This window comes from Camelus dromedarius, chromosome 30, assembly GCF_036321535.1.
Source record: "Camelus dromedarius isolate mCamDro1 chromosome 30, mCamDro1.pat, whole genome shotgun sequence".
In the NCBI taxonomy this organism is placed as follows: Eukaryota; Metazoa; Chordata; class Mammalia; order Artiodactyla; family Camelidae; genus Camelus; species Camelus dromedarius.
Window position 1 is genome coordinate 18,703,361 of NC_087465.1, and position 27,836 is coordinate 18,731,196.

A 27,836-nucleotide genomic window follows, 5' to 3' on the forward strand; every position below is an offset into this window, starting at 1 on the left:
TCGCAGCAGCTCCCAGAAGAGCTCTCCAGAGTTACCCAACTTTGGTGCTGTGGGCTACGACAGTTGGAGAGAACTTCCTGGAGGGTCATCCCCCTTGCAGAAACATCCAGAATGTCTCCAACATCAACTGCTTTGGGGCTATAGGCTGAGATCTTTGGCCAAGGCTCCCCTCGTCTTCTCTCTGCTTTCCTTTCCATGGCGAGCTTCCGTGATGGCTTGGAATTGTTTCATAGATAAGAGTATGTGGAGTAGCTTCTATTTTCCTGCTCAAATCCAGACTGGTACACAGCACTGCTGACGGTCACCTTCAGTTCCAAGAGTGAAAACATGGCTGGATTTTGAAGTTTTATGTAACACACCCAGGGATAAGTTCAATTAAAGCTACGTTCCAGAGGGTCTGTGAGCATCACATATCCAGTTTACCTTACAGCAGCCTGGGGTTAACGTCAAGCCACCTTTTCTGAGGCAGTTGAGAAGCTCCTCAGGGGTGCTTTAGTTGGGATTGGGGTGTGTGTGTGTGTGTTGGGATGGGGGGATGGACGCTCACATATCAAGCTCCCCAGGGAGGAGAGGGACCAATTATTCTGCACAGGCGATGGTGCTGCATTACACATGCTTCCTCAGCCTGCCTCGTGGGAACCCACACCTCTTAGCAGAGGCTCCAATGTCTCTTTCAGGATCAAGAGGTCCACTCAGACCCTCAGGTTCCAAAAGACCAAGAAGTGGTGTCTTAAAAAAAATCAGTAACTGCTTAGAAGGTACAGGGGTTCCAGTTCTCTCCTTTACTGGGAAGGCAGCCTTACACATGTCACTTCGCCACTTTGGGGCTTTATTTCCTTATTTGTAAAACAGGAGGACCGAACAAGGTGAGCGATTTTGGATCCATGAGGCATGTGGGGTTAACGCAAAGTGATAGGTAAATTCAAATGTATACCAAGCAGGGATTAAGCACCTCCCACCTAGATGTGCTGTGTATAGATGCTGTGGTAATAAATACAACTTAAAAATAACAAAAAGATATTTTTGTAAATGAAATAATACAAAATGGATTCTTTTGTGTCTGGCTCCTACACCTCAGTGTAATGTTTTTGAGATTTGTCTGCTGTCTCGTACAGCAGTCATTTGTTCTCTTTTATTGTGGTATAATATTCCACTGTATGAATGTACCACAATTTGTTTATCCATTTACCTGTTTGCAGAGATCTGGATTGTTTCCAGTTTGGGGTGACAATGAATTAAACTGCTATGAACATGTGTCTACAAGTGTTTTGTGGGCATGGTTTCATATCTCTTAAGTAAACACCTAAGAGTGGAATTACTGGGTCACATGGTAAGTATATATTTAACTTTATAAGAAACTGCCAAACTGCTTTACAAAGTGGTTCTACCATTCTGCATTCCCAAGAGCAACGAATGAAGAGTTCCTGTTGCCAACGCTTGGTATTCTGTACACCAAAAAGTGCACACTGTGGGGGTGGGGGCAGGTACGGCTCGGCGGTAGAGTGCGTGCTTAGCATGCACGAGGTCCTGAGTTCAATCCCCAGTACCTCCATTAATAAAAAGTGCGCACTGTATGATCCCAGGGCAGTGGCTGTCTCTCTGGGGTGGAGGGCGGCATCTGACCACAGAGAACACAAGGAGTGCTTGCCTGGATCTGCATGGTGGTGACTCAGGTGGAGATATTAGTCAAAACTCACTGAACTATACATTGAAAATGGGTTCAGTTCGTTGTGTGGAAATGATACCTAACTATAGAGTAGATTTCAAATGATTTCTAGAACAACAACAAAAGCATTCCTGAATTAATAGAAATCCCTCGACATTACATATTTGCTCAATCAGTGAATTCTAAAAGGGCATCTCATCTTTGGGGACACGTGTACATTTCCTGACACAATCAAGCAGTCCCGTAACTTGGAGAGGTGGGGGCTGGGCTGGATGATTTCCAAAGCCCTTCGAGCTCCAGTGCCTGGGCCAGACACTGCCAGGCAGGCTAGTCTGAGATGCTGTCATTAGATTGCCTAGACCCCACCCTTCTTTGCCCCGATCCTCCCTGAGGTCCATCGGCTCCCCAGCTCTGTCTGGCAATGCTGCGCCATCACTGTGAAATCCTCCAGTGTGACCCCGAGCTGCTGCTTTTCTTAGCACCGCCCTCCCCAGCAGATGGCTCTATTTCTGGGTCGGCAGTTCTTCTTACAGAAGGCACTTCTCTGCTCAAAATTAGTGGGTGAGGAATTAAGTCAGAGCAGAGACGGCAACAAGTGTACTCGTCTGGGCCTTGGGGCTCAGTCATTCACAACTGAAAGCGATTCACTGCTTTCTGACTCTGCAGGATTGGACGTGCAGGGTGGAGCACATGGTTAGATCCCTGTTTACTACTGCACAGCTCTGACTGAAGCACCTTATGTTAACGGAGCAATTTTCGCTCCGACTTGAGATATCTTCCTGGTCCACAGGTAAAAACGGTTCACGGTCAAGACAGCTGTGAAATAAATGAAAATGATGACGGCTGGAATTTCCTGACTGCCTTTGAGTTGTGCTGATGTTCTGAAATGCAGAGTCCTGAGTCAAATTTCCTCATAGGGCCCCCAATTCCTGTCATGGCTGCCCTCACCTGATGTAGCCTGACCTCTCCCAATAACCCTGAACAAGCCCAACGTGGCTGGGATGGCCGAGGGGCCCAGAATGTCCTGTGCTGCAGTGACAAAGATGCGGTAAACGTGGAGTCAGGGTGGAGGGTGGAGGCAGGTGGCCTCCTCTGCCCACACCCAAGCTTCACAAATTTCCATTCAATGCGTTGTCAAGTGGGTAAAAAGGAAAAAAAAAATTAGCAGCTAGCATGTATGGCTCCTGTAATCCTCACAACAACTTGATCAATAGGCTGCTATGAATCTCCACATTATACAGATGAGAACACTGAGGCTTAGAGATGTCAGCTGACTTGCTTAAGGTCACATGAGTATTGGAGCTGTTTGATCCTGTTGAGGCATGGACAAATCCAAAATCTGACAGAGTCAGGGATCTGACATGGACAAAAACCACATTAATAGTTATCAGTGCTTCTTGATGTTCTAGACGTCTTCAGGAACTGATGGTTTGAACTCTCCGCCTTCATAGACTTGTTTTCTCCCAGAAGGCCTCGAGTGGCTATATTTAGGGTCATTGCATCACCTCGTGGTCAGGACGGGAACTGCACCTTCCCGGTAATCCCAGAGTCCTGGCTCACACTACCAGGGTTTTCTCTGAGCAAGGAAGTCAGTCTGAAATTCCAGAGGAAAAATTTTGCTAGCACAGGGCTTGATGCAGTTTGGCTGGCTGACCTCCAGAGCCAGGAGAAAGAAACGTTTCATTTTATTCTCTTTGCATCCTCTGCTACCTTGGCTGAAGGGTTTGCTAAGAGCGATGCGTGCTTCATGCGGGAAGCGGCCCTCCAGCCTGGAGTCCCACTCTCTGTCTTGATTTCTTTGTGAAGCCTCTGCACCCCACTCCCCACTCTGCCATGTAATATTGGCTGTAGCTGGGTCTCAATATTTTCTTTCCATGTTACTCTCTTCTGGGTGGTAGAGGGAAATGTGGTGTGGAGCCTCTGAATTAATTTGCCTCAAGAGTTTCACCGATGCTGTTTCACCTAAGCTGATCTTATCTGCCGTATTAGAAGCGACACAATCTTGGGCAATTCACATAACCTCAGTGAGCCTCTTCTGCACAATGGGCATATGAACATGCCAAGGATCTGGGGGATAATTAAATGACATGCTGCATTTAAAAGCATTTTGGAAACTATTACTAAATATGCAAACGTGGTTATTATCAGCAAATGTTTCTTGCTTACTCCTGAGAGCAGGAGATAATGCCTTGTCTAGGAATGAATCTCTCTTCTTTACAAAGCGGAACAGGAATCACCATTTAGAGGTGAGAGAGAGGGGTCCAGGCCGGATGGAGGTGGGAGAGATAAGAGAGTCTCCACACGGGGGAGGAAGATCAGGGTCGTTGCTTCATAATCAGTACAGGGTGTGCCTTCTCCTCCTCCGCTTTGGGGTCCTAAACTGTCTGTTACAAAGCTGCCACATTCCAGGGGGGAGGGTATAGCTCAGTGGTAGAGTGTGTGCTTAGCATGCACAAGGTTCTGGGTTCAATCCCCAGCACCTCCATTAAAAAAAATTATATATATATATATGCACAATCTTATGGTTACTAGGGAAAGGGGGTGGGAAGGGATAAATTTGGGAGTTTGAGATTTGCAAATGTTAGCTACTATATATAAAAATAGATTAAAAAACCAAGTTTCTTCTGTACCGCACAGGGAACTATAGTCACTATCTTGTAATAACCTTTAATGACAAAGAATATGAAAATGAATATATGTATGTACATGCATGACTGGGACATTACGCAGTACATCAGAAACTGACACATTGTAACTGGCTGTACTTCAATAAAAAAGTATACAAATAAGCCTAATTTATTTTAAATAAACTCCCCTCCCCCTCTAAAAAAAAAGAAAACAAAGTTGATACATTCCAGTACATGGGGTTTTAGGGCTTTTAAACTCTTTCTACATATGGTTGGTCACATTTAATCTTCACGATTGTCCTGAGAGAGGCTTGATGATACCTGTTGATTTGTTTGTCAAATGAAGAAGCTGATGAGCAGAGGGGTGAAATGCTTCCCTCGAGTTCTCAGGGTAGCAAAGCTGAGTTTAGAATGTGGATCTTCTGATTTCTGATCCGGGCTCCTTCGTTGAACACTTACCATGTTTTCTCTTTATAATACAGAACAGGGGCTCCCACACCTTTTCGACCATGAGCCACAGTAAGAGATACATTTTGTACCGCAGACACATAAATGTACGATTGAAACAAATGTATCAAGATATAATACTTGTCTATTCATTAACGTGTATCAACTCATTAAACTGATTCATCACTCACTAGTGGACTGAGACCTGCAGTTTGGAACATACTGATCTAGAAGGTTCTCAAACAGTCCCCACAGGACATGTGACCATCACAACTGCCCATGGTCTCCATTGGATATTATGAAACTGAGGGAATGAAGAGGAAAATAAATGACTGCAGAGTTTCACCAACTAGTACATATTGCCTAATGGATTAGGCAGTTAACTCTTAGAAATCTTGAGAAATCTGATTTTTAAAACTCAAAAGTAGCTGTATTACAGTTACTGTGTTTCTACCCCATGGTAAGCACAGTATTTATCGCTCATAATTATTGTTGCCTCTTTACACATCAGTGTCCCCCCGCTCAACTTTCAACCTTAAAGGAAGGGGTTACGCCTAATCCTCAGGGCATTGAGCACTGGGCCTGCTGGCTGCTCGATAAATATTGGTACACTTAGTACATTAAAAAAATAAATTGCAACCATCCTGCTTTCTTGTTACTCTCACTAATCTAAGTAACTTAACGTTCAGAAGGCAATGGCTTGGTCTAAGGTACACATGAAAAATTAGGGACTATGACAGACAGAGAAAGACAAATACCATATGATATCACTTACATGTGGAATCTAAAAAAATGACACAAATGAACTTATTTACAAAACAGAAAGACAGAAAACAAACTTATGGTTACCAAAGGGGAGGGGGGGGAAGGTTAAATTAGGAGTTTGGGACCAGCAGGTAGAAGCTACTATGTATAAAATAGATAAACAACAAGGTCCTACTGAACAGCACAGGGGACTAGATTCAATATCCTGTAATAACGTATAATGAGAAAGAATATATATGTATAACAATCACTATGCGGTATACCAGAAACTAACACAATATTGTAAATCACCTACACTTCAATAAAAAAAAATTGGAGACTATGAGCGTCATCCTGTTGGTACTAGTCTGGGGAAATGTAGGTCTGAATAGAGGGAGAGGTCATAAAGAAAGGAGGAGGAATACGATTCTTACTCACTCATTCACTCCTACTGTCCAGACTCCTGCAGAGTGGGTCTGTGCCCTTCAAGGAAATACCACTTTATAGTGAAATTTATTTTCTTTTCCATTGGTGACTAGACTATCCCCTAATCGAGCTGAAGCCTACAGGATTCTGACCAATGCAACGTAATTGTAATGCGAGAGTGTGAATCCTGGCTCGGGGCAACATGAGAAATGAAAAGCTGTGGCGGGCTCTCAGCGTCGCTGGCTCCCTGTGCTGCGAGTCCCGGCCACGAGGCTGGGCTGCACTTGATGGAGCCATGACCACGTGCTCCGAAGGCCCCAGAGAGGAAGTCTGTGCAGCATGAAACGACAGAACATGAGTCCGGGTCCTCGCAGCCTGCTTGCCTGTGGGTTCCTGCTGATACAAGGGCCAGCCTTTCTCCCTGACTAGTCAAGCGAGGACCCAGTGTGTCTGGGGACCCACAGGAGGCCACAACAGCTCCAGGCCCCCTGTCCGATGGACTGGCGTGTGAAATAATGACTCTTCACTCCACCGCAGACTACATTAACGCCCTGCGCTCCAGGCAGAGAGAGTGGCTGTGGCACCACCACCAGTACACAAGCTGCAGGATGCTAAGAGAGATGCAGGGAGGGACGGTGTTGGACCAGTGCCATCTCTTTGTTTTTCTCTTTGAAATGAATTGGGGGGAAAAACAAAGGCCTTGCAGGCCTCCGCGTTTTCTTTGGATTTTTGTTTATGAATAGTCATTAATAATGAAGCTACCAATTACAAATTAAAAGACTAATATATAATAAAGTAATGGTTTCATGTTTACATGGAGATTTAAAAAACTCATGTTAAACTGTTTTCTAGCTACAGTAGTAATATTTCTTTATTCTATGAAATAGACAGGCTTCAAACAATTGTGAGTGAACATCATAATTTAAACGTATGCGAAGAGAATGAAAAGGATACGCGCTTCATTTCTGCAGACCTGGGTCTGAATCCCTTTCTAGCCTCCATGACAGCAGCCAGTTAAGCGTACAAGCTCCCCAGTCCTCAGTCTCCTCATATCAAGATGGGAAAAGAACACTTACCGTACAGGACTGCTGTGAGGATCAAATAAAAGTGTAATCAATGAATTTATTAAATCAATTACATGAGATCTCCTTTTTCACTTCTGACTAAATAACCACATAATCTGGGGTATGTAAGTACTCCTTATGTTCAGATGTTCGCTTTCATGTATGTTTCACATCTGGTTTTATAAAAATAAGATGCAAAATATTCTTCCCAACAACGCTTCAGGGCTCAGCGAAGCAGAAAAGAGGGAAACATATGCATTTTATTTTACAGATGACAAAGTGAAGTCCCGCAAAGACAGCGAGTTAATTACCAAAGCAAGCCTGAAGTCCAGTTTTCTAACTTCCAAATACTGGTTAAGTCCCACGTTCCCCGGTGTTAACTCTCAGCCAGTGCAGCAACTAACAACCAGGGGAGGGGGTGGGGATGAGGTGGGTGGGGGGAACGCGTGCTTGGAAGAAGCGCATCAATACTTTAGTCATTTTTATTTGTCTTCTATCAGGACCCTTCATTCATTTGGAAACTTTAAAGAAAGTTGGTGGGGAACAGAGGCTGCTTCTGTCGCTCAAAAGGGGCGAGGAGGGGAGGTGGGGTGCCGGAATCACCACCGCAGGCTCAAACCGGCCCTTGGAAGGCGGACGGAAAGCACGTTCCCGCAACTAAATCCCCGAAACCAACCTTTCGTTTCCTGGGAATGGGCTCATCAAAGAGGAGGTTGCTGGCCTCCGCCTCGTCGATGCCGTCGTCCGGGGGCGCGGGGCTGCGGAAGGGCTTGAAGCTGTCGGCGGACAGCGGCGGCGACGGCGTGGACGGGTTGGACTGGTCGCTGGGGGCGCTCCAGCTCCAGTAGCCGCTGCTGCTGCTGCTGGAGGGCACGCCGCCCGCCTCCTTCCAGGATCCGCTCAGGCCCTCTGCGGGCCACACAGGCACAGCGTCAGCGCCGCCGGGGCCGCGGGGCCGGGGGGGGGGGGGGGCGGGGGGCGGGGGCGGGGCGGGGAGGGCGGGGCGGCGGGGCGGCGCGGGGGCCTGGACGCTACGCTGGCGGAACGCGGCACCTGCCGCCCACTCGGCAATGCGCACCAGCTGAGTATGTGTTACTCTACGTAGATCTCAAAAAAAAAAGTTGCATTCGAGTTTATAAACATTTAGTTATTTTTAACCACACGAGAGCAGGTTTTTCTATTTTCTGATGTGTGTTGCTTTGTGCAACACTACTGCCTGAGGATGAAAGTAGAGATGATATGAAAACAAGAAAAAAAAAAAGTTCTGTTCTGGGTCACTAAGTTTGAGGAGCTTGGCATTTATGGACTGTATTTCTTTCTTCTTTTTAAATTTATTTTTTTGGGGGGGAGGTCATTAGCTTTACTTATTTATTATTAGTTTTTTTTTTTTTTTCCAGTGGAGGTATTGGGGATTGAACCCAGGACCTTGTGCATGCTAAGCATGCGCTCCACTCGAGCTACACCCTCCCTCTGCAGACTATATTTCTAAGGGGAGAATCATTTGTGGTATTTTACCCCCTACCTTCAACCCCACCACCCACCCACCTGCTTTTTAACTTTTTAAAAGGAATTTCTTACAGGATTGTGGTCCTTGGAAGACATATGTAAAGTTAGTCTAAGATTTAAGAACCTAAGAGACATAATTTCTAATTAGTTACCTAAAGCCATTTACCATCCTGCTTATTATAACAAATAATAGTCTTACTTTGGGTGTGTGTTTTATATCTTACAAAGCTCATTCACACAATCTTACGCATTCTCACAACATCTTTTTTTCAGAGTAAGGATTACCACGCCCATTTTGCAGACGAGAACCTTGAGGCACCAGGGAGTTAAGTGACTTGTCACGTAATTATGACTAGTAATTACATAACCCGGATGGGCCCCGGCCCCAAACCCTGGTCTACCAGTTGGCCTTCAGTGAGAGCAGACCCTGTGCTGTGAGCATCCTTCTTTTCATCTGGCAAAGCTGAGAGCAGAAAAGAATTTATTGGTAATAATTACTGCTAAGATTGGAGTTAAATTTTACCTTTCCACTTGTGGGGGAAAACATGATGAAATGCTTGCTAATGTAGAGAGATCTCTGCCCAGCTGCAATGTCTTCAGGGGGCTCTTTTAATCACTGAAGATTTGCTTTACTTTTCAAAATGCCCAGTCTTAATTAGCATTGGTATAAATTCTCCTTTCTTTTTGGATCATATCTCCTCCATATTAATGTGCATTTTGAATATATTAAAACTATATTCTAACTACAAGGAGGAAAAAAAAATCCCAAAATGCCTCATTAAAAAAATGCTGTTAACATCTGTGTCATTAGTAATGACGTGAAGACAAATGGGAGACCAGCATTCATGGAAAAATTTCCTGACTACCTTCACCTAATTACAGATTTTTAGCATACTCCTCAACTATGTCAAGCAAAAAGTTTGGTTAGATGAACCAAGTTTTAAGTTGAAGAGCAGAAGTAAGTTAACCATCTCATTAAAGCAAGGCTCTAACAGAATCGAGTGGCCATTTATGCAGGCTCACACCTTGACAGCAACAACACCACCAAATTAGCATCACCCTCCCGGCAGTCTACACAGAGACGGATTCACTCCCTGGACCTGAGCCGCCTATTATAAATAAGAAAGCTCCATTCAATACAACACGACTCCAAAAAGAGCCTCATGTAAAGCCTCGGTAATATTACCTGGTGTGACAGACGCACTTGGCAGGCCCAGGAGGCTTATAAATATCCCGCAGCGTGCACTCGTAAAATAAAATAAGTTCATGATGCTAGATGTGTAATCATGTTAAGTGTGAGGAACTGAAATTATTTTGAGAACCAGCTATTGTTCCTGTGCGGTTACCCTGCTTCAAGCCAGTGCCAAAAGTTAATTTGTTTACTGGTGAATGACATTTCCTTTAGAAACATTTTCATCAGAAGGACAATGGGATATAGAAAATATTTCGCAAAAAAGTCAAAACCCATTCATAATAGGTTTTAGAGAACAGTGTCTCCTTAATCTTAAACAAGTATTTACCAAAAAATGCAGACAGGCATTTTGCTGGAATCTCACCCTCTTTGCAGACCTACATCCTAACAAAATGAACCTTTTCCAGTAAAGTGAAGGATCACAGGAGTTTCCAGAATTTCACTGATATACAAAAATCCTGGAGATAATCCTTGTTTCTTTAAAAAAGCCATCATTATCATAAGTTGCTTTTCCCTTCTAAGAATTTGCTTCCTGTTGCAAAATAAATGATAGACAATTTGGGATTACTATTTGGGTAGTTATTTTTTAAGACATAATGAATACTTTATAACTATGCTAAGAAAAGTTTGTACTGGAGAAGCAAAAAGTTTCTTGATTCTAACATTTTAAGGCAAAGGAATATTTAAAATGTCCTCAATTAAAAAAATCGAATGGTAAAAGTTATGATTACATCACAATTACTTTTTTCTCCCTGAAGATTCCATGACATTCTGTAATTTCTTTTTCCTGGAATAGGTTTTGGGGATGACTTCAGTTTTGCTTTTACTATAATCTTTCTTTAGCAGCTTGGCCAAGCTGAGAAAGACAGCAGAAAAGATCAGACTCATCTCAAGAGCACCGTATCGACTCTGTGGGAAGAGGTGACATTACCCCAGCTCATGGTGAGTCATCACGGTGGCATTCCTGGTTTCTGGTGTTAATCTGAATTCCCAGCATCTTGATCCCTCTTCCCACTTACAAATGGGTTGGAGCTGGTTTTGGTGAGGACTCAGTGGATGTCCAACAGATTTATTTTAATGCCTCATGCTCACAACTGGATTATGTGTGAACCATACTCTATCTCATAATTGACTAGGCTGGCTTTTGAGAGAATGTCTTCCCTGGCTGGTAAGTTCCACTCAGTGGTTTTGGTGGCTTACATTTCAGTGAACTGCAGTGTGGCTTCCGCTCCACGGGTAGTCAGCCCATTGTGGATGCTCTTGCCAAAACCACCAAGTTCTTTGTGTGTAGAATTCAGTCCTTTCCACGCTTGACCTTCTGAAACATCAGATGTCACTCCTTGAAACATGCTTTTCCTTGGCTTCCATGAAATCCCACTCTCCTAGTCTCCTCCATCTCCAGTACCCCCTCAGCCTCTTCCTGGGTTCTTTTCCATACATGATGAGAAACCTCATAACTTCCCCCTCAGCCATCTTCTCTTCACCCTCCACTTCTCCACTACTCTCTCAGGGCGATTGCATCTTCTCTCCTGGCTTCAAAAATGTTGCCTTCCCATTCCGCAGCAGCCCAGCTCTCCCGGGCTGTACCCAAATCTCCATCAGATGCTGCCCCTTGAAGGATCCTCAGGTCCTCCCTACTAAACGTGCTTCAGACTGGACCTGTCATCGTCTTCAGCATCCCCACCTCTTGCTCCAATCATTCACTGAGAGATGTATTCCTCTGCCTTCATTCCCCGTCTCAGGGAAGGGACCTCCTTGCTGAAGCACAGCAGCTGCCCGGAAGTCACCCTTGTTACCCGCTCTCCTTCATCCTCTCTGTCCATCGCCAAGTCCTGTTGCTTCAGCCTGCTTCCCATTTCTCAGCTATGCCCTGTTCGTCCCCACTGTGACCACCAGGTTTCAGGATACCCACCTGGTTTTTGTTTTTTCTTTTTGCCTGTAAACCCAATCATAACTTTCAGTGCGTAAATCACTTGACAGCTCTCCTATATAGCCTCAAATCAATGTCCAAATTCCTAGCCAGGACCCTTGTGGTATGTTTCCTGCCAGACTCTCCCATCGCATCTCCCTTGCCCTCCTGATTTATCATACTGAATTACACGAGTCAGTCCTGTACTGTGACTAAGATAGCAGCTCTGGAATCAGAAAGTTAGGGAATAGAATTTCAGCTCTGCTCTTTCCAGTCCGTTAATCCCCAGGTGCCTCAGTGTACCCATCTGTAAAATAGTGGTAATATCTCATAAAATTGTTGTGAGAATTACATGAGATAAAGCAAGCTGAGGATTCGGCACATAGTGAAGTGCTTAATAAATGCTCGCCATTAATACAGCCGTGATAGTCTTTTTTTTTTTTTTTTTTGTCCCCAGGGAGATTGTTCACTACCTGGGAGTATAGACATGTTTCAATTTTGCATTTAAGCCATCTATTACAGTACCTACTAAATACGTATTGAATGAAAGAACAGATTAAGGGGTCCGGGGTAATGTTTTTTCAAAACATTTAATCTTCAGAGTTCTTGATTCAGCTCTCTCTCCAATCAAACAGAATAAAAAAATGCTGGGGAAAAACTTCATTAGACCAATCTCCATTTATCTGGGAAAAAAAAAAGGACCACAACTACTCAAAGATGTGATGGGGAAGGGTGGTGGGGATTCATACATGTGAGCTGAATGGATGGATGTATGAATGAGATGCAGTGGGGTCTTCAGGACGATGAGGTGGCTGGTAGCTCTGGGGTCCATTTCTTCCACATTTCCCCTTGCTCCCTGCTAATGGGCAAGGGTTCATTGTTCATCGTGTTTGGCAGGAATGGGGCCCCTCAAAGACAAGCTCTGTTCTCGGTGTCAGGGGTCCTTCCCTGTGCCGGGTACCCCGGCTTACCGTTCTGCCGCACAGGAGGGCTTCGAACCAAAGGGCTGGTGGACAGGCTGGTGAGTACCATTGCCGCGGTCACCTTGTCCATGTCCAGTTCCTCTGAAGACTTCCTGGAAAACAGGGAGGGGCACTGTTAACCCGGCTCGCTCTGCATCCTCCGTGCCTGTACCACACGCTGCTGCCCACGCTCACCCCTTGAGCTCATCCCCATGAAAATCCAGTGTTTCGTCAGTTTTATTGTACAGGTGAGGAAGCTGAAGTCCAGAGGTGAAGTGACCGTCAAACATACAGTATTAGGAAGAGATGGGTTCATTCATTGGTCATTCGCCTAACAGGTGTTTACTGGGAAGACTGTACTGGGCGAGACACTGTTCCAAGGTGTGGGTAATGCGTGGTGAACCACGCACAAGGCTGGTGGGGAGAAACACAATTATCAGTGAAGAAACACAAGGAACAGGAGAATTTCTGATAGTGACAAGGGCTAGGCAGGGCATGGACCGTTTGACATGACAGTGACCCTGGGCAGCTGCATTCAGCAGGGTCAGGAAAGGTCTGTCTGAGGAGGTGAAGTGTGGAGGAGGAGAAGGGGAGATGGACTCCAAGCAGAACAGACAACTGTGTGAAGGAGAGGCCACCAGAACGAGGACCAGACAGTTGAAGGGTGACCCGTTGGTGTGAGAAGGGGAGCAGGCTGAGCTGGCTAGGGGGCTAGTGTGGCCGCAGAAGGTGTTCCGATTTTATTTCAAGTGGAACAGAAAGTCACCAGGAGGCTTTAAGCCGTCCCAGTGACATAATATGATTAATATCTTTAAGATCATGACCTGAGCAGCTATACGGAGAAGGGACTTTAGGGAAGGCAGAACAGAAGCAGGGAAGCCACTTAGGAGATAATTGCTGGGAGTCTGGACAAGAGGAAACATGGTGTGGACGAGGGTGGGGGCAGCGGCAGGTGGCCTGGCCAGACTGGCTGCTGTCCTGGGTGCGGGAGGTGAGCAACCGGGAAGGTGTCCAGGTGTTGGGCTGAACATTAATTAGAGCCATTTACTGAGATGGAGAGAATGGGGGAAATGCAGCCTGGGCTGTTTAAACTCTGCTTTACTGCCCTCTGCTAGAGGAAGGACCGTTCCTCCCAGAGGTGGTCACCAAGTTACCCTTCCAGTGAAGCGCCTCTGAGACAAAGAGATTACTCTGGTTCATTAATTTTGGCCAGTTAACTCTGAATCAAGGTTCAGAAGATAAAGATAATTGTGAACTGGAGCCAGCTTAAGTTTATTTCAATAAATAACTTAATATCGAGAGGCCAAAATGCATGTAGTACTGTGACATCAGATAAATAGTACCACCTCCTGAGAGATGGGCATTTTCGTATCAGGGAACAGTTACAGAAGTCCGACAGAGGATTAATAAGCCATATCGAAGGAGGAACTGACACTTCGACAGATGTGGCTTTCACTCACAGGTATGCTGTATAATTTGGAAAAGCAATGAACTTTTAGAGAGTTCTTAGAGCATCACTTCACAACACAAAGGGAAAGGAGACTCTTGAACTGGAGAAAAACCAAATGGTCCCCAGTTTAGTTGGGCTGGGGAGCTGGTCAATTAATATCATCATGTAGTTACAAAAATTATTACACTTTGGCCCTCCAGTGTTCACCACGCTGTAGTAATTCAGTTAGTAATTCAGTTACTAAGCAAAGGTTACTCTTGCAATCCAAGGTACCAAAAGATGGGAATCTTTGAAATTTTCTTCTGTCGTTTTCAAAGCTCCTTATGCTCTCTCTTGGCAAATTGATCCATCAAAAGACAGATTACTTGTTTCAGAGAAAAATGCTTCTAGAAAGCAAGCCCAAGGGTGCACAATGAAATTCGCTCCACAGAAGTTTTCAAGATAATTTCATACACTTAGGGAACAAAACTACTCTCTCAGCTGGCATACCATCAGGAGATTTTACATAGCCACAATTTACAAGATCCTTGCACTTGGGACCAAAGGTGATGCCAGTTTTTTTTGTTTTTTTTTTTTCCCCTCGAAATGAGGCCTCCTGAAACAACACCAGGGAAAGAATGTAAAGCACCTGAAGGTAATTTGGAGCGTTTTTTGACTCAATATGCCCATGTAGGCGTGGTCACAGCGGGAAGGAGTTACTTGGGGGCCCTGAAGGAGAAAGGCGTGCTAGAGAGACCGCAATGTAGATGGTGCGGCTCCTCCGGGTGTCTGCCCTGTCAGAGCCCAGCTGTCAGGATCACTCCACGCCAGCAGGGGGCGCGCCCGAGCAGGCCACACTGCCATCTCTTCCAAGACTGAATGACAGGAGCTGCTGACTTCTCTTTCCAACCGTCAGTCTTCTCTTTCTCTTTGTTTACAAAAGGTTTAAGAACCAGGATGAGAGGCCCATGAGTCCGGCACAGGGAAATGGCATGACTTTGTGGGGAGAAGGTTCCCTGGCCACCTGCCCTGCGCCCCGAACAGACTTGCTATTCAGTCATGGCTTTTCCCTCTTCCACATCTTGGTTTCAGGGACCTTCATTTTTCCTTCCTCAATCTTTTTTGCACCTTTTTTGATTTTTCGCATTTAATGTGAACATTTTGTTTCAGAGGTCTCATTGACAATTAACTCTGGAGCTGATTTGTGTGTTCTTTAAGTATAAAGATCAATAGAGAACGTATCATGATTAAATATGCATTTATTTTGCATTTCTAAAAGCTGATGCTTCAAAATTATTGTTGAGTAATAACAAAGCAGATTTCCGACAAAGAGTGAAAAGAGGAGTAATTAATAGTATAACTCGAGTGTTCTGGGACTTGCATTACCTTTAAGTTTCCCATTGGCATTGGAGGTTACTAACAACAGCAGCAAATCAAAGGAGCACGCTGCTAATGCCTCAGTTAACCTGTATTTCTCAGGAAGTATTGTTACCACACCACGTGAAGCATTGCCAGATGATGTGGCCTTGTGCTGAGTTGTGTTTTTGTTTTTATCTGTGTTTAATTTCTTTTGGTACAGTGCTATCTAATTACTGATTAATTGGTGCTGCAAATTCAAATCCTTATAATTAAACAGAAAGAGATGATATAGAAAGTAGAATTCGTTACACTTTGAGAAAAATCTCTGCAAAGGCCTTCTGGTAGATTCAGAGCTGTTGAGGGGGGAAAAAGCCCACTGGGGGTGATGTTAAGTATTCCCTAATTTAAAACTGAATTTGAATCTACTGTTGAAAACCTTACTAATCACTTGTTTACAAAAGGCTGAGACCTTTATCAGTTAATCTTTTCTCTCAGACTTAGTGGAGTATTATAGGACCTAGTAATATGTAGAATTATTTTTAAAATAATAGTAGTATTCATTGTTATTCTATACGCGATTTGTCCCTCAGGTTGACCTGGCTTTGATGGATGAACAGGATTTCAGGATGGGAGAATCACATTTCAGGCAAGGAATTAGGCAAGTCCTTGGCTTGTAATCTGCTTAGGAGTCCTACTTGAAGGATGTGGTGGGAGATGAGAACACAGCGCCTGGGCCAGTTCGTGGGGCCTCATGCGCCAGGCTAAGTGGTTTGTCGTATTCTTGGAAGCGGAGAGAAGCCATTGAACCTTCACGAGCCTAGGGAAGCGAGAGATGATCAATCTGTATTTTAGAAACGAGTCAAAATGGAAAATTTAATGGAAAGGGAAGAAGCTAAAGGTAGGTTCTTTGGCTATTTTTCATTAAACCTTAATTCAAACCCAAAGTAATAGACTAAGAGACAACTGCTCCTCTCTGAACAGGCCGTGTTTAGTGAGTACAGAACTCCCAGCTGTCTGCTAAGGACGTGTCTCTGGGAGACGCGGTGAAGACAATGGTTAAGAGCACACGCTCCGGAATGAGTCGGATCATGTGGCTTCAAATCCACTCTGCCAGCACTGGCTGTGTGACCTTGGGTAAATTACTTATCATCTTGGAGTCTCTGTTTCTTTGTTAGAGAAAAGAAAAGATAAAAACAGACTTGTTGAGAAGATTAAATGAGAAAACAAAATGGGAAGACAAACGCAAGCACCAGCACACAGCCTCACCCGTGGTCAGGGTTCCGTGACTGTTCGCTATTGTCCACCTTCAAGTTCAAGAGCAAGCCCATCGCACACAGCCCCCAGGAGGGAGGAAAGTGTCAGGTTACTTCACCGGCTCTTCCTCCTCAGCACCAGCACCAGCAGTGGTTACTTTGCTCTTTTGTGGGGGAGGGGTTGCAGTGGTGGTGGTGGTGGTGGTGGTGGTGGTATTTTTCACGAAGACCAAAACAGTTATCACTTCACAGGAGGTGCTCTGTAAGAGGTGGCAGCTGGCACAGGGAGGAGCAGCTGCCGGGTCCCTCCCTAGAGCGTCACATCCAGGCTTTGGCAAAGATACAGCTCCTGACATCCTTGAGGGCTCTTGAGGGCTGTCCACAGAAAGCCAAAGCCTAGAGTGTCCATTTGGATTAAAAAAAAATTCTTTTTTAATGTAAGTATTGGGGATTGAACCCAGGACCTTGTGCATGCTAAGCACGTGCTCTACCACTGAGCTATGACTCTCCCCACCCCGTTTGGATTTTATGTTGAAAAAGTTTCTATTTTCAGTCCTCACTCCTGGAGTCTATGTGCTGTGTGCTTGGGGCACCTTTAGTTACTGGAAATACAGTCTCAAGAAAATTCGGCAGAGTCGCTGCCCTCCTGAGCTCTAGTCTGTTGGAGAACCAGACTGTCCTCAGACACACAGAAATAAACATCCACTTAGAGAAGGGACAAATGGCAGGAAGGCATGGTACGGATTTGATGAGGACCTACCCAGATGCTCCTGGCTGGGGAGACTGAAAGCAGGTGTTGGTGTTGCCTCCCTGAGGGTGTGGACCAGCCCTGAGCCGGGTAGTTCAAGAACACAGGCAAGGCTACCTTCAAAGGAAGGGTGAGGCTGAGCGCAGCATGCGTGCTCTTGGAGAGGGGCAGCCTGGGTAGGGTCTTCAAAGTTCCGTAAGGCTACTCATCCTTATCTTAAAGGCTCTGGGGAGCACTGAAGTGTTTCAAGCGGGATCAGGTTGGGAGAGGTCAGGTCAGGTTGGGGTGATGCTATCAGATTTGCTTTTCCAAAAACTCACTCTGGCTGCCATGTGGAAAATGAGTTTCTGGGATTTAACAACTGCTCTTTTATCTGAGGAATGGATTGCCTGGTGACTGTGGCAGCAGGTTGCAGAGTGACATCACTTGTGACATGAAGGGGTGGGCAGGCGTGTGTGTGGCATCAGCGACACGGCCCCAGGCGTGGGGTCTCACGCACAGGGGGGCGCTGCCAGTCTGGCCCCGAGCGCCCGGCTAGTGTTCCTGCTGCAAGAGGCACTTTTCTTCTTTTGAATCACTTCATGCCTGAATGCTCTCTGCTTGGAGGGTGCACCCAAACATGGTCTCCCCTGGCTAACCCACCAGCTAAGACAGAAGTGTTTTATACCCCCGAGAGCCGCAAAAGACATTTATCTGCAATTAAAGTGCTGTAGTAACAAATGGAAATAAAAATAATACATTCCTTAGATTGGCACTAATCCAGTTCCTCAGCAACTCCCGAAATCTGCTGTCTAGACTGAGTTCCATTACTTGTGGTAATCTTCAAACTAGGCCTAAAGTCTGAGAATAAAGTCTCTTCCACTCGAAAGAACAAGGTGACATCCCCAGTCTTAGAATTCTGGGCAAGCTTTTACTAAGAGTTTGGAAAACTGGACTCAGTAACTGTTAAACGTGATGAACGTTCCGTCTCAATGGGGAGGCTGAAGAGCCAGGAGAGAAGTGACGATGCCTGGACAAGGTCCTTACTGAGTGACACAGAGTGGAGTCCTGGGCTCAGGTGGAACCCACTTGACACGAAAGGAGGAGCGTCTGTCCCTCACAGCTGGAGGGAGGAAGACAGAGGTGGCCTGGGTGCAGGCATGTGTGAAGGTGTGGGGCCCGGGATGTGGACCGTGTTGCTTTTTGGAGGTCCCTGCTTTAATTCCTTCCTCAGATGCAGATACGTTTCTCCAGAGTGGGTGGTGGGAGAGGGGACTCTGGAAAGCTGAAGGTTTGACATTGCTGTTAAGGGTCACAGGAGAGAAAACTGAACTGGACACCAAAAGACAGGCAGCAGTGAAGGCTCTGCTGAGGTTGGGAACCTTGATTCTGTCCTGGTGGTGACCAGGGGTGGGGGTCTGATAGTTGGCACAGGAGTGTGTGAGGGTAACTCCTGGACAAAGAACATGCTGGGTTTTCCTGGGGGGATGCAATGAAGAAGTGTGCAAGAACGTGGAAGGTTTTGGTAAAACTGCATTTGGAGTGGTATCGGTGGGAGCTTGGCTGGATTAGGAAGTGAGTGAAGGCTGGAGGAAGCTGAAAGATGGGGGAGCAAATGGCGAAAAACCGGAGATCTTAATGAAGTCAAAAAATAAGTGTGGTGGAGATACACATTACTATATATAAAAGAGATAAACAACAAGGACCTACCGTATAGCACAGGGAGCTATATTCAATTTCTTTTAATAACATATAATAGAAAAGAATCTGAAAAGAAAAACTGTATAAGTATGTATAACTGAATCGTTTTGCTATAAACCTGCAATGAACATTGTAAATCAACTACACTTCAGTAAAAAATAAGAAAAATAAAATAAAACGCACTGCCCCCTAAAAAAAAGATGTGGTGGGAGCAAAAGAGAGAAAGAGCTAGAAGAATGGGAGATAGTGAGCAGGAGAGGAGTATGGGAGGCGAAGCTTCTATACAGAGAGGCATTCTGGGAGAGGCGGAGTCGGGGCGAAGGTTGCTGGGTCATGAAGATTGAGGCTGCATATATAATAGTCACTCATGTCATTCAGGATAGGAAAGCTGTGACAGGGTGGCTCAAGCCTTTAACAAAGGGTGAATGACCAGGATGGCAGGAGAGTCAAGAAGGGGAGAGGTGGAAGGTGGAGGTTTACACAAGAGTGGAGGAGGTAACAGCTCGTTAACAGAAATGGGGACATGGAGACGTACATTCTTGGGAGGTTCCCTACTGCCTTCAGGATAAGATTCAGGCCGCTGCGCAGGACGCTGGGGGCCCTCTCTAGCTGGGTCTCCCCATCTCGCCCCCACTTCATCACCAGTGCTCAGCAGTGCACTCCCCACAAGAAGATGCAGCCTCCTCCCTGTATCTTTGCACAAGCTACACCCTCTGCTTTTGGAACAAGCATCCTTCTCTTTCCACCTGGCCTATTTCTACTCACCTTCCCATCATCAGCGCAGTCCCACCCCTGGGAAGCCTGCCTACACCTGCCAAGCCGTGCCAGGCACCCCGCTCCAGTGCTGTGTCCTCAGGACTCAGTCTGGCATCTATTTCCAACACCGAGCACAAAAACCTGGCTTAAGGAAAGTTCTTAATGAAGGGTTTTGGGACAGAGCAGCATTAAGTAGTGGCGGTCCACAGTGGCTGAGGAGTGGCAGGGGGCCGGCACGGAAAACGTATCTGCAGGACTTCTGCAGTTTTCCTCTGCTCACGCTTTCTCATCTCATTATAGCTGGTAATTCATTCAGTTTCTCCCGTGGAAAACAATCCCTCAAAAACTCAGCTAGTAAATAAATCATTCGCAGGAATGTTTTCCTACTGGCCCTAAAAGACGTTGGCCTATGGATGCAGAATTGACTTTGTGCCGGCGTCTGGGATCATTCTTCTGTATTCACAAAAGCTCACAGACCCATCAGTGAACTCTGGAATGGCGGCAATAACATTATTAAATAATAAGTTCCAAATCCCCTGAAAACAATTCTGTGTGATTAGCTGGACTTCTTGATGTGAGCGGGCTGCGAAGTGTAGCTCAGGGAGGCATCGTGAACATCCCAGGATGGCCTTTTTGCTTTGTACGTTTGGCGTTTCTGATTGTAGCGAACATGTTCTCCCGGGAGCCACGAGGCTGGTCTTAGATCCACGCAGTTTTCTCTGAACACAAAGCCTTCCGTGAACGAGGAAGCCCTTTTGGGATGGCCTTTTAGGCACCAGATGATAGAAGACCGGGGTGGGGGGAGCACCTCAACTCTGCTCTTGGAACAGTGTGTGTTGTGTGTGTGTGTGTTTATCTTTGTGTCTGTGTGTTGATGTCCTGTGTGGGTCTCTCTGTGTATCTGTGAATGTGTGATTGTGTGCATGTGTCCTGTGTGTGTCTGTGTCTATGAGGGTTGATGTTCCGTGTGGGTCTGTGTAAGTTGTCTGTGTGGTCTACGTGGGTTGATGTCCTGTGTGGGGGTGTGTCTCTGTGTCTGTGAATGTGTGTGTATGTGTATTTCTGTGTCTGGGTCTGTGTGTGAGTGTCTACATGTAGACTCGTGTGCGCTCCGTGCTCAGAGGAGGACTGGAAAGAAATCGCAGGTGTTGGTGCCTCAGACCCTGTCTCCCGCCCGGGCCAGCGGCCTCTTTCTTCCTGGCCCTCTGGGATGGCAAAGTCCTTGCTGACTCTCCCCATCCCACCAGCATCTCCCTGCTAGTCAGCAATGGCCGAAGCAAGGCTGTCAGACTGTCTGGAAGGGGCTCGTGGACGTTTCAATGAGCTGCTCACCGGGCTGCCGTCTGTCCAGGCTATTAAGTGGTCAGTCTCCAAACCTTGGGGGAGCACCTCATCGGGCGGGGGCTGTCATGTGTGCAGGGGCGGTGGGGCGCAGGCAAATAGGGTTGAAGCCTGAGTCATTCAGGCCATTTGCAGGTTAACAGTCTGCAGGTTAAACGTCGCAGTTGTCCTCAAGAAGAAAACTGCAGTCACCAAATCACAATCGCATCTCTCACTTCCATATTTCTGTCCAGGTGGGGTCATTCCAGACTTTCTGGCGGAGTTAATTACGTTATTGCCTGGAGGCCTGAAATCCATTTAGACCTCAGTGATGTAAAGAACTTCTAGCTACATTTATGGTGATAACAGTTATTTTGTGAGGAGAGTCGGGAGAAAACAAATCTAATGTTTCCTGGTTTGCCAATGAAGGGAAAAAAAGGTGATTTTTTTCCCCTTTTGATTAAAAAAAATTAAGTTAAAAAAGACTGTTTCTTCTGGCAAAATCTGAGTAAGATTTGTAGATTGGACCAATGTCAATGTCCTGGTTTTGTTACAGTTATTAAGTTATTAAGACATGAAGAGTACACGGGACCTCTTTGCACTTCTTTTTAAACTTACTGTGAATCTGTAATTATTTCAAAATAAAACAATAATAAATAAAGAAAGAAAAAAAGATTCTGTTTCTTGTTTCAGCTGCTTCTCTTTCCTGAGATAGTGACATCATTATGTTGGCAACAGGTCTAAATGTGGGGCTAGAAGCCAACTTACCTCACTGTTTTTCCAAAGAAAAGGCTCGTATTGTTGCCAACCAACCTCCACCCTGCAACAGGCTTTCCAGGAGCAAGAGAGGGAGCCCCTCCATGGGATAAGGCCACTTGGAGCCACCACTGCCCACGTATTGCAGGCCCCGGGGTTCCCTGATGAGGGAAGGGCCTGCCCTCCAGGAGCAGCCATCCAAACTGGGCAGAGGAGCACTGTCAGCAGGTCGATGAGCTAACTTGCTGTCCTTCTCCAGGCTGAGGGGAATTTGGGGCTGCTTGTTGTTGTATTTTTTAAATTTGGGCTTATTGCATGTTTAGCCTGTCTGGGACCTGCTTGCAGATTTCAGCCACTTCTGGCTACACTCGTGGCAGGAATGACGTCTCCACTGTCTTATGCCTTGAAGAGAAGGATGAACTGCTATGTGATGTAACTGAACTAACCCCTTTTTAAGCTACTCAAGTTCCAGATTTGGCTTAAAAAAGAAAACATGTAATCTTTTTTTTTTCCCTCCAAAAATTGTATCTTCTTGCATCTTCCTTCTAATAATAGCTAATATTTGTTGAGTATTCCCAATGCCAGATGCATGATGTGCATTATTTAAAATTATCCTTTAAATTTATTGACATGACTGCCCCATCTTACAAATGTGAAGACTTCGGTAATTTTCAAAGGGCACTAGGTCAGGCTGCTAGGCCTGACTTATCCCAGCAGCCCAAAAGGGTCTTCACTCCACACACTAATGCCACTCTCATGATCTTCTCTATAACTTAGTTTTAAATTTGAGATATACTTGTCATTCTACAATTAAAATATATTTGTTAACTGAACACAATTTGTTTTAGATTACACATTTTTTTCTATATTACACTTGAAATTATCTTCAAGTGAAAAGGATTTCTTTTATATACATAGGTGATTCCACATTAATGAGAGTACAGCATATCAAAGCTCAAGTCGACAAAAGTAGATTAAATTATAGGCTTATTAGTCATACTAAAAAGGGTTTTGCTTTCAAAAGGGTTCTGTATGGATTTCCTTTAAACAGAATTCTTATACTGTTCTTAAAATGCTTTGAAAGATTAAATTTTAATTCAACTCATATACCGGAATTCTAGCCCTTACGCAAATACCTGTTTTATACTGTTGGGTTGAACCATATGAAATTGCCGATATTCACTCTTTTTTAACCTACAAAAGTGGCAGTTTCATATGGTTCAATCTGGTATTTGCTCTTTTTAAGCATTTATCTTTTAAAGGCCAGAAGTGAGCCAGTTTGTCCTCACTTGAAATTGATTGTTTCAGATCAATGAGCCAGACAATGGGTCTCTTTCCTGAGGTCTCTACTGTGGGTAATTTTATTTCTGGAGTTGGCTTTTATTGAAGATAATCTCCAATTAATATAATTCAAACAAGCGTCAATTCAATATCTGCTTTGTCCAAAGGACTGCTCTGGGCAGAATTCCTTGTCCCACAGCTTGTCAATGTTCTCCATGAGACACTTGGAATGACGCCATTCTGGGAAATGAGTGGAACCACCTATGTCGCCCTCTAGAGGATTTCCATACACACACAATGTCACTGGCTCGACTTCCTGGGTTCTTTCATTTATATTTTAACCACGTTACCCATATGTTTCCATCAATTCATACAGCTGTTAGTTGGTGAGAGGTCAATTCAAACTGTCCATTAGGTATCATGTCCCTAGAAAATGGTAATTCTATCATTCTTAAATTTGTTTATAACAGTACAATCTAAGCACTATGAAATCAAACCTACAGATTGAACACCCAAAGGCTGAACAATTGCACATTTAGCTGTGTATGCTCCACGTACAAGGAACATGACTTCCCAAAGGAATAGGCAGGAGAAACTGATACAGTCAGGAACACAATGCAAAGGTTACTGCTGGACATAATAGCCGATCAGCAACACGGCTGGATGGCTATTGGCCAGGGCATATCCAGTTTCCTGTAATAAGAGGTGGATGAATACAGGTTAGAAACGCCAAGTAGGGCTTAGGCTAAAGCTGAGAGAGGTCTACAGTCCAGGGAAAGCAAAGCATTGTAGTTACTACTTCACATTTCTTCTGAAAACAATATACACGGGCTTATAAGGCTCAAATGCTGGAATTAATATTTAATGTAAAAGCATTACTGGAAACAACTGTATAGCTATCAGGTATAAATAGTAATTTCTACCTCGGCTGGTAATTTTGCACTCATTTAGGTTGTCATCCTAGTGTGGCAGCAGTTTACAGGGGCACTTACTGTAACAGCACGTTGATTAAACTGGTGGAATTACCCATTCAATCTATCTTACAATTCTGTGCTATTATGAAGTTCTAAATATTTCAAATGCAAATAGGCCTCCATGAGTTGACAGCTCAGTGGTTACCTGTCTGTCTTCTTTCCTTTTTTTTTTTTTTTTGGGGGGGGGCGATTAGGTTTCACTGATTTATTTATTTATTTTTTAACGGAGGTACTGGGGCTTGAACCCAGGACCTCATGCATGCTAATCATGTGCTCTACCACTGAGCTATACCCTCCCCCTCTTTTCCTTTTTTTGAATCATTAGGAAGGCTTATAAATTTGTTTTTCTACATACTTGAAATGAGCTAATAATCTTATGATGAGGAATTAACGAGCATAGACTAAGACTCTGGATTTATTTGAAATCTGATGAGAAAAAGAGCCAATTAAAATGATTATAAAAATACGGAGGGAAAAACGCTTTTCTGTATGACATGTCACTGACTCCATGAACATTTCTGTTCTCACTTGGTATTTCTATGAAGGTTCGTCTGGCACAGACAGAAATAAGCACCTGCTTTCATTCGTGGGCAGGTAAAACTTCTAGAAGTTTAGGGAGACAGTCATAGCTGCTGAACAGTCTGAATCTCCCAAGAAGCAGTCACCAAGACGAGATCAGTTCCATCAGTAACTGACCAGGGAAGATGCTTATGAAGCGCGGAGAGGGTGGGAGCACGAGAAGGCGGGGAGAGCCTGCCTGTCGCCTGCCAGGCGTGACACCCATGAGAAGGAAGAGAGGACAGGAAGTACTGGGTAGGAAGTACCCTGGAGCAGTTCTAAGAAACTCTCAGCTCCAGCTGACGAGTGTCCTGAGCAAAGGGTGCCCATCAGAGGAATCCCAGGTCAGGGAGAATGGCTGGGCTCTATCGGCCCTGCTGTGCTAGGCCCAGGAGGGGAGCAGCCAGGGGAAGGTCTTACCAGCTGCAGGGGATTCAAAGGAGTGGCAGCAAGAGGCTGGCCAGCACTGTGTTCCCTGAAGCTGCAGCTTCTTCTGCAAGGAGATCTGAGTGGCGGACCACCATGCCCTCCCCAAGTACTGTTTCTTTTCGGCAATCATGCAGTTTAATGCACGGATCTTGTTTCTTTCCAACCAAGTTCAAAAATCCCCAGGCTGGACACCTTCACCAGCTTCCCTGAGATACACTCCTTGAGAACCAGCTGTCTGCCTGTGTGTTTTTCCTGATCAGGCCCGGGTTACATCTGCTGTCATGGTACAGAGGAATAAGATGGGCAGGTTAAATAAAGCATCTGAGAGGAATGCCTGTCTCCAGAACTGTCCAAGGACCGGTCCAATATTTACCTTTATCATAATTCCTTTGGCTGGTGGTCCTACTGGGTCAAACCCAGGGTATAACCTACCTCCTTAAATAAATCGTAACAGTTAACATTAACGCAGCATTTGCTATATGCCGGCCACCACTCTAGCCTTTACTTTCAACTCAATTAATCCTTATAATAAGTCTGCGAGGTCAATACTATCATTATTCCCATTTTTTAGGGATGAGGAAACTGTGGCACAGAGAGGTAAGGCAAAGTAAGTGTGGTTATTGGATTCCCATCTTGGCACTACCTCATGTGTTTTGGAACCACTGTTTGTGTCCTCCTCAAATGCTTACGTTAAAGGCCTAACCTTCAATGTGATGGTGTTAGGAGGTACAGCCTTTGGGAGGTAATTAGGTTTCGATAAGGGTATGATAATGGAGTCCCATAATGGAACGAGGGCCCTTATAAGGAAGGGAAGAGACACCAGAATCAGAAGGCAGCCATCCACAAGCTAGGGAAAGGGCCCTCACCAAGAACTGAATCAGTTGGTACCTGGATCTTGGACTTCCTCGTCTCCAGAACTGTGAGAGATAAATGTCTATTTAAGCCTCCCAGTTTATGGTATTTTGCGAAAGCAGCCTGCAAAGGAATTCCTGGACCCAACTCCAGTGTGTGTAGGTGGAGGCTTCCCCACACCAACAAGCAATTCCTGGATGTCTGAGATTTCAGCGCAGATCTGACACCACCTACCTGGGCTCGAATCAGAGTCCACAGGTAAAGGGCTCAGTCCCACAAGACCCCCCCAATGCAGGCTGCCAACTGCGAGTCCAGGTAGTTACCTGTGTTTCTGACTGCCTGACTCCAAGCTGGAGAGTCCCATGACCCCCTCCTTGGGTTCAGTTAATTTGCTGGAACAGCTCACAGAACTCAGGAAAACCACCCACTCAACCAGACTACTGTCTCCTTATACGACGGCATCGCTCACCACGCTACTGCCTCCTTAGACAAAGGCATTGCAGGGTATGCAGCAACAGCCACGTGAAGGGACGCACGGGGTCGGGCATGGGGTGGGGAGGGGGCACAGGCTTCCACGCCCTCTCCGAGCGTGCCACTTGCCCCAGTCTCCACGTGTTCACCAACCCTGAAGCTCTCTGAATCCCATTCTTCTGGGGTTTTAGGCGGCTTCATTACATAAGCACAACTGATTATATTTTGCCCCTTCGTGATTAATTCAGCCTGCAGCCTCTCTCCCCTCCCTGAGGACGAGGGTGAGACTGAAAGTTCCAAATCTCAAATCACGTGGTTGGTTCTCCCGGCCACCAGTCCCAATCCTTGGGTAAGATCCCAAAGTCACCTTTCCTGAAGCATCTTCAGGACTGAGGACAAAGAAAGCAAATACCATCCCATTGCTCTTATTGCTGAGAAATTCCAAGAGTTCTGGGAGTTGTGAGCCAGGAACTGTGGATGAAGACCAAACATATTGGTCATTCAGGTGATCAAATATATGTATTTCTTACAAATCACAATATTTGCACAGCCTGAGCTAAGACAGTGTTTTGACCTGGTGTGCTAGGGAAAGAGGTTGGCAAGAGTTTAGGCAAGTGGATAAGATGCCAGATATGTGAATACAGTTTGCTATACACCGAAGACCGCAGTGCCACACTCACTGGACCAGCCTGGCAGCAGGGAGGGGAAAGCTTGGGGTGTCCTGCAGCACTGCAGGGCAGGCACCCAGAATCTTAGACCAGGGTTAACACCACTCTTCCATCCGGTGGTACTTCCCAGCGTACTTCTGGCCACAATCTGAATTGCTTTGAGAGCTGGGCATGCCCTAGCTTGCTGGTGACAGATGTCAGAGACTATAACCAAGCAGCAGCTGGGAGGATGGAAACTGACAACAGTCCTGATGGCCGTGACAGTTGTGATAGGAGCAGCGGTGGCAGCAGAAGTGAATGGTGGCAAACCAGCAACAAACAGTCTTGTGGGTAGTGGGACTAATGATGTTTTGGTCCCATAGAAAGAAGAAGAGAGAAACCCACTGTGAATGATGGGTCAGGTGTAAACTCTGAATTGGGAAAGAAAAATGGGTAAATACATGTTCGCAAGATTTTGAACATTATTTCAGTGAATCGATGGAATCCTTGAAATGGATCCATAGCCTCCAGCAGGTTAAAAACTCGCTGTTTTAAAGAGAAACTATGGAGCTCAAAATACATACCCTGTCTTTCAATGGCCCTGTGCTGAAGAACAGAACACTAGTAAGCTTGTTTTATAAGAAGGCATCCCAGGGGATTGTGGAAACCACCAGCTGCTGAGGCTCAATTTTTTTTTTAATCTCTTATGCTGGTGAAAGTAAAAGGGGGCAGGGGCACAGAGCACCAAGCAAATGACATGACTTCTGTAAAAGCAAATTA

General features: G+C 45.4%; 1 protein-coding gene across 1 annotated transcript in view; it reads right to left on the reverse strand.

Annotated features, from left to right (window-relative positions):
• ZNF704 (zinc finger protein 704) overlaps positions 1–27,836 on the reverse strand; it is a 178,741-nt gene that overhangs the window by 29,310 nt on the left and 121,595 nt on the right. The window contains exons 3-4 of the mRNA XM_031441425.2: positions 12,553–12,656; positions 7,651–7,883 (exon numbers count right to left, since the gene is read on the reverse strand). Coding sequence (XP_031297285.2) covers positions 7,651–7,883; positions 12,553–12,656 — 337 coding nt within the window. The remainder of the gene's footprint in view (positions 1–7,650; positions 7,884–12,552; positions 12,657–27,836) is intronic.